We start from the raw sequence: 12,969 nt of genomic DNA, 5'->3' as shown, positions 1-12,969 counted from the left end.
AGTGATAAACAGGATGCTGCTGGCTACCTGAGATTAATACTCCATACATTAGTTAATGGTTTCAATTTTGTGCAGAAGAAAGGGCATACAAAGGCTTAATCCTCATTAAAAAAACAACCCTGTATGACATGAGGACATAACCTTTCACACAAGCAAATACGGTTTAGACTTTTTATCAAGGCACAGGAAAACCCTGCCTGACATTATTCAAGTTCCTGGTTTACTAAAGCTATCAATTGCACTGGAAAAGGAAGGGTCATGGGGCAGGAAGCAGGAATGACAGACTAATCATGTCTAGAGATGATCAGGTTTAATTCTTTAAATTGCAGAAGTTATTGGTGAAGGCTACTTGGTGACTACTACTTCAAATTTCTTTCTCCATTCCTTCCTGCATTTACAAGACCAAAACCAGCCAGAAAACTGTGCAGCAGCAACAGTAAGAGCATTAATCACCAACTCCATTTCATCTGTGGAGAGCAAAAACTAGCACAGAACTTCTGTACATGCTTGAAGATTAAAATACAGCAATTCAGACAAATTAAAAATTTTACAGTCATGCCCAGAACACAAAAATGCACAAAGCCTCTTTCAAGGGTCCATAAATTATCTCACAAAGGTGTGAGTATCAATGGGTAGTAAAGCAAAAGACACCCCAAAATCTGAGATGTAGTGTCTCACTTCAATTTCTGTGTTTAAGGTAACCACCCAAATTGCCTCAGATTTTACACCCCTCTCTGTCCTTGGATACCATGGATTAAAAAAAATCATGATCTAATCTCAAAGTCTTGATTCCAAGTTGTATGCCATTCTCTGCAAACATCTCCTTCCCTCAAGAATATGGATCAAAACAATCATCTTCAACTGTCACAGAAAAGATATGATAAAAGTTTCTAGGACCCACTACAGAAAGATAACTTATGTTTCACAGAGAGACACCAGCCCACAGAACAGTCAGAAAAAGAGGAAAAAACAAATAAACCATGAACAGGAATTTGCAAAAATACTCATTTAGTATGAAGACTATTTATAAAATGATTTAAAAGTATATGAAATAAGAACACGCACACAGGAAGGTAAAACTTAACAGCATCACTTTTTGAACATGCAATTTACCATCCTCCCCCCTCCATCAGAGATGTAAGGCAAGTCTTATTATTTAGAGTTTAACTAGGAGAACACTTAAGTTATTTTCCTGTTCATATACCTCTGGTAATTTACACTTGGAATAATATTATTGTAACTTGTTAAAAGTTTCTTAAAATATACACACATTGATATTTCTTTCAACTGCATTAATAAGCAAGTCTTTATCTCACTTGCTTCATCCACGACTTTCTTCCCTAATTTAAATAATATTCTTGGCTCATCATAACTGCACATGCATCTGAATGCCTACAGCAAGAGAGCTATTCAGTAAGATATATTTACATTCAGTCACTGTACAGAGCCCGAGCTACTTGAAGTGAAAAATGAAGTTTGGGTTGACTTTGTTACGTTTATTCATGTTCCTGATCTTGTGACGTTGTGGGAACACACTGATACCACTACAACAAAATAAAGCATGCTATCTTAGCTTCCTCATTCATTTTGTTCCCATCTCTTTTGCTACAGGATTCCCAGTGAGTGTAATTTGATACAATTTATACTTTTGTTCCAGTCTGATGCCACTGTCTTCTAGTCTCCTGCCAAGACACAGCAGCATCACACATAAATGCAAGGCTTCCTCAGCATAAATAGATCAAGACTTCCTTCTAAAGCTACTCTCTTTTCTTAAAAGCAGAAAAAAAAAAAAGCCTGATCAGCTGAATAACCAAAGCTTCTAGGAATACAGGTTTTTACTGCTCTCTAGAGGACATAGGCTTAAAAATCACCCACATTAAAAATGCTTCAGCTCCTTCCCTACTCTCACCACTTGGAATTCTTCAGGCCTTCCAACTCCAGTAGGTAAGAGTAGAATTTCTGTATTTTACTAACAGGAGAACTAATTCAGCATCTTCAGCAACAATCCACACCAGGAGGAGAGAAAACAGCACTGGAATATCCTTGCCCATGTCTCACTCTCCAGTTATCTATGCATAAAAAGAACAAAGACTATATGAACACACTATAGATGATATTTAACATCAGTGGAATGAAGAAATGTCAATGACCAACTGTAGTTAAATGACTTAATTCCTGTAAGGAAGGGTCTTCACTTATATCTTATCTGAAAGAAAAAATGATCATACTGTTGCCCTTTTGGATATACAAATTTTTGCTTTGTTTCCAAGTAGTCCATGTTCTTCAGAAAGAAACATCACAGTAACTTTAACAACTCAGACAGAAACCAGTTAGGTCTCCAAGTTCACTTACATGAATACATGTATTTCTCAAATATCTTGATAACAGTATGTGATGAGAGAACTACAACTCTGATGTAAACTAGTTTTCCAGAGCTAGCAGTATCTTTCAGGTATAATGCATTTCAGTGCATTTGGAAAACACCCATCGAATCTACTACCGCAAAACACTCCTTCAAAACTACTAAACTCAAGAAGACAGAAAAAGTAGTTTTCACTCAAGTTTTGGCCAAGTTTTCCATGGCACAGAACTTTAAAAAAAAATATTAATACAATGTTTGGATGGAACCACTAGCATGAAGCTCCAAGTACCAACTAATAAAAGGTCATGTCTGTTTAAGTAGTAAGAGGCCTGGGAAATTAAAGTACAGACACCTAAATGAATGCACTGAAGGTTATAAGACAACCAGTGACAAAGTCAAGAGCAGAAATTGGGTCACCATAATAATCTCCATTGCATTTCCTCACTGCACCATGACCATTCTACATAAATGCTGCTTTATGTGACTGGCTATCATAACATAAATCAGTGAGACAATGTTGTTATAAAAGCCTGTGCATTATGACACACATCATGTTACAGAAGTTCTCAACAGCATACTTCTCAAATGTCAATCTGATTTAGTAATATTCACACTCTTGTGTGAATAAAATTACTCAGGTAACTTCTCAGACTCTCAGTTTGACAGTCTTGTATTCTCTTAAAAAAAAGTCACTCTTCCATAGGTGCTGCAGCCTGGAAAGCCCACAGTGAGGATAAAGCAAGGTGGAAATATAAAGGAGACACTGAAACTACACTGCTTGAGAAGACTTAAAATAAACTGGTTCCCAAGAGCTCACATTAATCCTTGTAGAAGTCTGTACCGTTAAGTACCTATCAAAACTTTTTTGTATGCTTTCTGTATTAATTAAGAAAATGGCTCAAAGCCTTCACTTTCAGAATTGCATAAAAACCTGTAAATCACTGTATCTGTTAACATTCTGCAGAATTACTTCAGCCAGACAGTTTGACAGAACACAACGTTCAGCCAAAGAGTTTTTGGTTGGAAAGGATACACTGAAATACTATATTACAAAGGATGCTAAGAAAGGGTATTACAGCAGCTAAAACCTGCTAGGCATTCTAAAAACCTCATTACGAGTAACAATTTTATAGTACTAATACCTTTATTTAATAATATATATTTGTTTTATGAATTAAAAAAAAGCCCACAACAGCAGTATTATGCTGAAGAAGAAACTTGAAATTCTTCTTTTGTGACATTATTTCTCCCATCAAAAACAATTTTTGTAATGCAAGTTTCACCAGAAGGTGAATATTCAGGAAAATAACAATCAAGCATCTTGGTTCCACAAGATGTAGAGTTTCAAGGGATAAAGGGGCAAGGCAATGATGTGCCAGAGTTTTTAGGGAGATGAGCAAGAGGGCTGTAGTGTTTACTGGTAGTTTTTCCCTGGCCAATAAAATTTGCAAGAAGCAAAAAAAGCATATTACAGAAAGGTGCTGTAACTTCCTGTTATCTTATTCAGACATTGTCAATATACTCAAACAATACACCTGACTCATCTCTAAAATCTTCTAGCTCAAAAAACAAATGTTTGGGTCTTACAACATCTAGGACTGGAAGCAACTTGTTTTGGCAAAGTGATGCATTTTAGAAAACAGAAAAGCTATTTATTAAGGCACTATTCTCAACTTTCAAGTAGCAATAAAGCCTCGTAAAAAAAAATCCCAGGTTCAAAAAAAGCATTATTATACTCTCTCCTGTGTAGGTGCCAGATGGCACAATCAAGTTTTTTTTAGCATCTCATCCACAGAGCTATTCACATGCACGCTCATGCCTCCTACAGCAAGACACATTCAAAATTTGTTTCTGGTATCTTTCATGGAAAAGCATGCTTTAGAAAAAGATGCAAAAAGTTAAAATTAAAAGCCTAAGTTATAATATTACTAACATGAAAACAGAAGGCATAAAGATTTCCTTAATTTATATTTTTAAAGTAATTTCAGCATACAAATCAGATTTCCATCTTTACTGACAATTAGGGGCAATGCACAAATGCAAGATTTTCCAAGAGAAAACTCCCCCAAATTTCAGGAAGATCAAAGACTACAGCTCACACAGTTAAAAAACCCACAAACCAAATGCTGAGTTTCAGACTCTGTCTTACAAATTAAGGCTCTTTGGCTACCTGATGCAATTTATTACATGCCTCACCTCCATAAAAACCGTATCACAAGATGATTCACAACAATAGCATCAGAAGCAATCAGAAAATGCTTTACTTTTGTCAACCCATGGTAAGAATACTAAGTAACAGTAGCCAAAGCAGACCTTGCACTTCTTGGTCACCTTACACCACAACCTTCAGATAAATTAACCCCTTTACCAGCACCAGGACTTGACTACGAGTCAAGAAATCTGGATCCCCTCCCTATTCCCCTGGATAGGAAGGATTTTTTTTTTTTTCCAAACATAAGGTAGCACACCAAGACTTTCATCCTGAATCTTTTTTATGGAAGTCTAGTGCCTTTTTTTTCACCTAGAGCTTTTAGATCTTTATTTCATGACTGAGAAGTGAATACTGCTGATTGGTCCAACGCATTAAAAGGAAAAAGTTCAAAGCTCAAATCAAGGTAAAGTTTCCTTCAAGATCTAAACTGGGTATGTTTCATAAGAAAGCTTTACATTATTAAAGTCTGTTGCACCTTTTCAAGAACAGAAGAAGAACTATAAGTAACCCTGTTTCACTGTTTCCACATCAAAGACACTCCATCTTCTTCAATAAAAATTTGGGCAACTAACACCAGACTTCCATATAACAAGTTACATTTTCTTTAATAGTTTCTTCACAGCATGAGTACCATCTTAGACTGAATTATGAACAACATGGTAAAAACACAGATTGAGGGATGTCTTTAAGCAGCAAGTAATGATACTTCTCCAGTGCCTCTTTAAAATTCAAAGCAATATACATCTACAGAATCATCTAGGAAGTGGACAGATCAGAAAATGCAGATTTTGTTTATCTGTCATTATCATCATCTAAGTTGCTACAGATTAAACTGAAACCTACACCAATTAGGCACCTACATTTGTATAACCCGCTAGAGCATATGGCCCAAACTGGTAGCCAAATATCAAAATAAGTGGGTTTTGTTTTTTTGTTTTAAGATAAAAATACCTATTTCTTGCATTTCTGAATGCTCATAAGAACTCCCGTTTCCTGCATTAGCTCTGATACCACACAGGCACAGAGGGAACAAAACCTTTTCACTGTACAATATTCACCAAAATTTTATTTCCGCATGGATTAGTCAACATCTACAGGTTAGCTGTTCGGCTATAACTGAACGATAACCCACCTAAATCCCCATGAGAGTAGCTTCAGCACGGGCGCTGCCAGCGCGCCGCAAAGTGGCGTGCAGCGGAGCTAAAGCGTCCGACACGGTAGTTAAGAGAGTCTTTTACCGTCGCTACGTGGAACATTCAACACGTACCGACATCAGCCGACGCCGCTTGCCTCGCCTCCCCCGTGGCACTGTTTTTAAGGGCAGCGGAGCGCGGCGCCGGCAGCTCGCAAGGCCAGACGGCGCTTCCCTGTCCCGTGCCGGGGCTGGCGCCCTTCCCGGGAGCGCGGCTCTCGCGGGCCCCTCTGCCCGCAGGGCGAGAGAAGAGTGCTCCGCCGCCCGCAACCGAGCTCCCTTCGCGGGCCACGGCCACCGTACCCCCAAAGGAAAGGAAGCCACGGGACGCGGGGGCTGGCAGGCTTACGGGGTTGGGGCGCAGGAAAGTCACCCCGGGAGGAGGTCGCCCGAGGCGCTGCCGGCGGGGGGCACGGAGCGGAGCCGCCGGGAGCGGATACGCGCCCACGGCCTCACCTCCCCCCCGGCGCGGCCGCAGCGCGTCTGCCCCACGCCACAGCTCCTCCCGCGGAGCCGCCGCCGCGATCGGCCAACAAAGGGACGAGCAGTCCCCCGGCTCCGCCGGGTTGGACACGGGGGGGAAGGAAGGCGACTCCGCCCTAGCCGACCCCTCCGCCATGTTGCTGAAAGGACCGACAGGGACCCAAAGCCCCCCCGCTCTCCTTCCGCCGCCCCCGGCAGCGCCTCACCCGCCGCCTCCTCTCCCTCCTTCCCCCCGTCACGCGTGCACTCACCGGCCGCCTCAGGGAAGAGCAGCGCGGCCACAACGAGGCGCAGCAGCGCCCAGGACTGCCGGGGGGCCTCTGCCGCCATGGTCCGCCGCCGAGCCAGGGCGCGCCCGCGCCACAGGCCTCCGGCCCGCTCCCCGCCCCGCCCCGCCCCGCCCCGCCAGACACCCGCGCGGCGCCCGCTTCCCCCGCTCGCCCCTGCCCCGAGCAACCGGCAGCGGCGCCGCCGGATTGGCCGCGTGCCCCGCCCCGCCTCCCCGGCCCCGCGGGGCGGCCCCGCGGCAGCAGGCGGCCGGAGGGCACGGGCCGCGGGGCGGGGCCGCGCGGTGATTGGCGGGGCCCGGCGGCGTCGCGGGGGCCGCGGGAGGTGAGCGGCGGCGGAAGCGGCTGCGGGAGCCCGGGCGGGAGCGGCAGCGCGGGGCGGCGGGGCCGCGGGGTAGCGCCGGGCACGGCCGGAGGCGTCTCGGCGGTGGGAGAGTCCCCGGGCGTGCGGCTGAAGCCCTGCGGTGGCTCTGGGCTCTGCTTTGCCCTCTCGGCCGGGAGGTGGGAGGCTGCCGGAGGGAGGTGGGGGAGGAGTTAGCCAGCCCTCAGCTTGTCTCGGGAGAGAAGCCACGGTAGCCGAGGAAATACTGATCCTCGGAGGCTGTGCGGATGGGAGACGGGCTGGAAGTGTGCAGAGCCCTGCCATGCTTCTCTCACGTGGTTTGACGGGTGGATTGTGGCTACATAATACCCAGACGCTGACAGCTTGCTCACTGCCGGCAGAGCAGCTGGCGTACGTATGAGAGCTCCGCCGCCGTGCTGCGGGTCCTGCGGGGCTGCGTCGTGCAGGGGCGAGGATGCGTCTTCCCGCAGCACAGAGAGCGCTAGGGCTGCTCAAGAAAGAACAGTGCTGCTCCCGTTTGTAGCTCCCCACTTATTTCACAGTCTGCGCATTGTCTTATGTCAGAGTCTGCACATTTGCGGTGTGTAACTGGATGAGTTAGCTGGGAATCAGAAGCGAATTTGTACCATCCAAGGAGCGGTCCAAGGTTCTGCTTAATCTTACAACCTGTGGCAACTAGGATCCACCCTGTGAAGGAAATTACCATGGCTGAGATTGTTAGTTTTATCCACAGCTCTATTAGCTTTTGCAGGGATGGCAAGGAAGGAGGAAAGGCTCTTCCTTCTTGGGATCAGGTAGCTGCTCTACCAATAGTTACCTGCTTGCTCTGGGAATCTGCTCCCCATTCCCCCAGTTTTGGCTCCATTACCTGGCTATTGTGTCCAGACCCTAGAAAAGTTAAGAGTCCCTCAAGTTCAGCTTATGCTTTTATACTACTTTTGTTGCTCGTTTTGCTTGCTGTGTGACCTTTCAGTCATAGGAAAATTCAAGTTCCACTGCAGGCACTCTTGTAACCTTCATGTACTGTCTCTGCCAGATGGTGACCTTCCAGTTCCTAGTGTTCCTGATGGTCAGAACAGCAACATCCATGCTTCTCAGTGCCACATTAACTTATATGGCATACTGGTCTCCTGTCTTTTTTTACTTGCAATTGTAACACAGCCTTTATAAAAAGTCTTGGTTTTCCCACAGCACCTGGATAGGAATCTTGAGAATATAACAGTTCAAAGTGAGATACATTGTTATTAATTCATTCTGTTTCCCTTTCTCTCTAAGCAACAATCAGCATTATGTATAAACAGACCCTAAATTTTCTTTTGCAAAATAATGTTTTAATGACAGATGTCCTTTGTGACAGATGTTGGACCAAACATCTGTATTTGATATAGATTCATGCCATAATCAAGTACTGAAGTTGAAAACATCAGGCAAACATGTTCTTAGTTATCCATATATAGACATACATCCTCAAATAATATACCAGTGTCAAAAATACTGAAACACTGTTAAAATTGCTCCAGCCTTGAGGCACTCTTAAAATTGTAGAATCATTGAATGGATTGGAAGGGACCTTAAATATCAACTAGTTCAAACATCCCTGCATGGGGAAGGGCACCTTCTACTAGACCAGGTTGCTCAGAGCCCCATCCAACCTGGTCTTGAACACTTCCAGGGAGGGGGCAGCCACAACTTCCTTGGGCAGCCTGTTCCAGTTTCTCACCACCCTCACACTAAAGAATTTCTTCCTAATGTCTAACCTAAATCTACACTCTTTCAGCTTAAAACCATTACCCCTTTTCCTTTCACTACACGTGCTGGTAAAATGTCCCTCCCCAGCTTTCCTGTAGCCCCTTCAAGTACTGGAAGGCCACTACAAGATCTCCCCAGAGCCTTCTCTTCTCCAGGCTGAACAGCCCCATGGCTGTTCTCTGGCTTCATAGGAGAGGTGTTCTTAGCCCTTGGATCATTTTTAATCACTCAAATTACTCAAATCCCAAGGCATCTTTTACATTCACGCAAAGCACTGAAACTCTAATTTAAGTAAATTAAATGCTTGGGGGAAAAATTTCACTGTGCATTTGCCCTTCATGGATCTTTTAGATTTAATGATGGGCCACAGACAATACATCTGAAAGAAGGCAGGAAACAGGAAGCGGAGCATGGTGAAGGATTTCTTTCAGGGCTCCCAGTTCAGTCCTATGAGGAGCATTCTGAATTAGCATCTTGAGCAATGTTTGGCTGCCAGCCATAGAAAGAATAAAATGAGTCAGTAACTGGCAGGTAACAGCTCACCAACTAAGACAGTTTCAGGTCACTTTTGAGTAGTGAACAGTGCCGCTACAAATATTTTTGCCAGGCCTCACCCTACTTCTATAACATGCATGAGGTAAAGACCACCAATGAAGAAATACTTAAAATTATGTCATCTCCTGTCCTGATTCCTGGGTACCTATCTCTCAGCAAGAAAATGCGCACAGTTTGTGTTAGAGCAAGAGGAAATAGAGGTGTTGCAGCACTTAATTTGCAGTTTTTACAGTTTTATTTCCATGGTAATTAGCTACATTTTATATGCATTCTGAAAAACTATTCAGTGCATCATGATGTTTAGAAATTGTGTTCAAAAAGAACTCAGCAAGAGGAAAAATAGTGAATGTGTAACATTTGCCAAAACAATAGAATAAGCTAGTTAAAAAAAACCCAACCATGCTAAATAAGAAACACCTACCCTGCACTTCCCCTGTCCTTGATTTTCCCAAGCAGTTTTACTCACACGATGACAAAAAGGATCAAAGTGCTCATTTCTGTGCAATTTATATAAGCACAGAAATCAGAAAGTTTATCAAAGATCTGTGATCTTGATAAATCAGAGACAAGCAAAATATTCAGAATTACTAATTTAATAAGCTTTAGAAACATCTGCCCAGGGGTCAGTACTCGAGCTCATTCTGTTTTATATCTTTATTAATGATGTGAACAAGGAGATGAAGTGCACCCTCAGTAAGTTTCCAGATGACGCTAAGTTGGGAGGGAGTGTTGATCTGCCTGAGGGTAGGAAGGCCCTGCAGAGGGACCTGGACAGGCTGGATCAATGGGCCAAGCCCAACTGTATGAGGTTCAACAAGGCCAAGTGTCAGGTCCTGCACTTGGGTCACTACAACCCCAGGTGACACTACAGGCTTGGGGCAGGGTGGCTGGAAAGCTGCCCAGAGGAAAAGGACCTGGGGATGTTGATCAACAGCCTGCTGAACATGAGCCAACAGTGTGCCCAGGTGGCCAAGAAGGCCAACAGCATCCTGGCTTGTACGAGAAAGAGCGTGGCCAGCAGGACCAGGGAGGTGATCCTGCCCCTCTGCTGGGCACTGGTGAGGCCACACCTCAAGTACTGTGTTCAGTTTTGGGCCCCCCACTTCAACATTGAGGTGTTGAAGCATGTCCAAAGAAGGGCAACCAAGCTGGTGAAGGGTCTGGAGAACCAGTTCTATGGGGAGAGTCTGAGGGAGCTGGGGTTTTTCAGTCTGGAGAAAATGAGGCTGAGGGGACACCTTATCACTCTGTACAACTACCTGAAAGGAGGTTGTAGTGAGGTGGGGGTTGGTCTCTTCTCTGTAGTAGCAAGCAACAGAACAATGGGAAATGGCCTCAAATTGCACCAGGTGAGGTTTAGATTGGCTATTTGGAGAAACTTCTTAACTGAAAGGGTTATCAAACACTGGAACAGGCTGCTTGGGGAAATGGTTGAATCACCATCTCTGTAGGTGCTTAAAAGAGGTGTAAATGGGGTACTTATGGACATAGCTTAGCACTAGACTCAGTTGAGTTGGGTTCATGGTTGGACTCAATGATCTTAAAGCACTTTTCCAACCATAATGATTCTGTGTATGCCCAGTTTGTCTCATCAGTGCTCCCAAAACTAAATACAGTGAGATCTTAGTTATTGAAAACCCCAGATAACCATCTCCATCAACAGAAGGCCGGTTGAAGCTTAAAGCATATGAAAGCCTTTTCACTTTTAATTAACTGTCTGTGAAACACAACAGATCCATATCTTGGAGTTATAAATTAGGCAGCCCAGGAATGCACCACATCAGGATGCAGCTGCTTTATCCCTCCAGCCATTACTCTCCTTATTGTATAGCTAACGGGTTTGTGGATACATTATAGTGTTGCAAGTTCTTACTCCGCTGTTAAGCAGATCTCAGCAATGACAGTTTTGCACTGCTGCTGTTGAACCCCTCAAACTCAGTGTTTCGTTACAAAATGTAATCAGCTGCTGAGCTCATTTCCTACACATATGATATCCAGCTTCATTTGAAATATATATGAATGTATTCAAAGAGAGCAGGGTTGATTTTAAGTCTTATTAAAGAGAGGTCTAATTTATGCTGAAATCAGGTAAGAAATATATACTTCAAGATGTATTGCTAAGCACAGAAGTGATAAAGCAAGGAGACTGACATCAATGAAGTCTGGAAATTACTTTAGACTGTACGTCATTGCCTATTTGAAAGCATTATATTGCTATAGCAACTCTGAACTTTCATGAGTATCTCACCTATGACTACAGTGAAAGATAGATGCATTAAAGTAGCTTGTCTCTAATTAAGAAAGGATATTTTTTTTCCTATGGAAGTACAGCTTTTACCTGCTTGAATGCTACCGCCTGTACCAAGTTGGTGGTGCAAGTAATAATTTGTATCATTCTGCTTCTCAAGAAAGGTCAGTTTCTGCCTACACGGAAATGAGTCTTGAGATTGGACTCAGTTTAGACTTGAGTGGAGAAGGAGCAGCATATGTAACTCATCAGAAGTTAATGTGTCTCTAGGAATGCACATATCATAAGGTTTTCCTGCTGTAGACATCTGTGCACCCATTAGCAGGTAGGCGTCCTGTGGGTTTGAGAAGGTTCTTCTTCTTTCATGGAATAAAGGCTCATTACACACAAGAAGTTTTTTAGAGCAGGAACTGGGTATTGGTGATAAGCTGCTAAATCCCCCAAATCATTAGATTTGGGAATCTATATTCCAGCTTGGATTAAATATCAATCATCCTTAACAAAGAAGTACGTTTTTTAATAAAACTTTTGCTCTGTCATTACAATAACATTTTATTCAGTTAAGTGTAAATTAAAAAAAAAAAAAAAAAAAAAGAAAAGAACACACTTTTAATTCTTACCCCTGATTTATTAACTCTGAAAACTGGGAATAAGAGAAGAGTTGCTTCTATAGTGTGCTGTAGGAATTGCCTGATATGCTGCAGCTTTTTTAGACTTGCTACATATTCCTCATCCAGTCTCACTCTTTAGTGCTTGTAACTGTATGTCACCTTAAGCGATAATGTCAAGCCTTCTATCACAGTTCAGGTTCTGCCTGGCTTTTTCAAAATCCTGTTTCTGTAGTCTTTCTTAGCAGTGTTTTCTGTAAGTTTCCATTTGTTTGTTTGCAAACGGAAGCTATAGTTCACTCTAAAGGTGCTGTACTTTTATCAGTCAAAGAAAATTATATGGAGATTTTCTGTAGTGTGTTCTAAAAAGGTGGTTTTGTCTTTGAATCAGGTAATGGAGTTAGTACCTACTCAGGGATAAAAACTTAAAAATATAAAAATAGACTGAAGATCTATTTTGATAAGATGACAAATTACCCAGTGAAAAGAGAGATGGTGGAAATTGATTGTAATTCTTTGTTCTTTGCCAGTTCTTGAGCAGCTAAGTTTCCAAATTTTCTCCAAGAATATATAATTTTTAGATCATTGAAGTTTTTGTTTCGTTCTCCATTTCCAAGTGACACTATTTAAGGGAAGACTTTTGTTACTGGACCTACAAAAAATAATAATTCTAGCTGTTTGCATTTCTCGGTTAGTATGGGAATTGCCCTAAAATATTTTTGTAGGTTCTACATAATATGAATTTACTTCATTCTGAATCTCTACAGAGATAATTTTCCATGCAAAAGGTTTACTTTTATCCAAGAAGTCTTAGTAGACTGGACACTAGATTGCTGAAGAAACTGTCTCTCTTGAGAATTTAAGAATGTAGCAAGAATGCTGGTACTTAAAGAGAGCTATCCAAAAGCATAAGGATTGAAGAACACAGTA

The 12,969-nt window shown here is 42.8% G+C and overlaps 1 protein-coding gene across 1 annotated transcript in view; it reads right to left on the bottom strand.

Moving 5' to 3' along the window:
• The window catches only part of TGFBR1 (transforming growth factor beta receptor 1), a 34,324-nt gene extending 27,707 nt beyond the window's left edge, over positions 1 to 6,617 (bottom strand). The window contains exon 1 of the mRNA XM_051610856.1: positions 6,501 to 6,617. Within this exon, the coding sequence (XP_051466816.1) occupies positions 6,501 to 6,579 (79 nt within the window). The 5' untranslated portion in view covers positions 6,580 to 6,617. The remainder of the gene's footprint in view (positions 1 to 6,500) is intronic.
• Positions 6,618 to 12,969: the final 6,352 nt, after the last annotated feature.

The sequence above is a fragment of the Apus apus genome, chromosome 2 (assembly GCF_020740795.1).
Source record: "Apus apus isolate bApuApu2 chromosome 2, bApuApu2.pri.cur, whole genome shotgun sequence".
NCBI lineage: Eukaryota > Metazoa > Chordata > Aves > Apodiformes > Apodidae > Apus > Apus apus.
The sequence above is the reverse complement of the archived record's forward strand: the minus strand, read 5'-3'. Positions and strand labels throughout refer to the sequence as shown.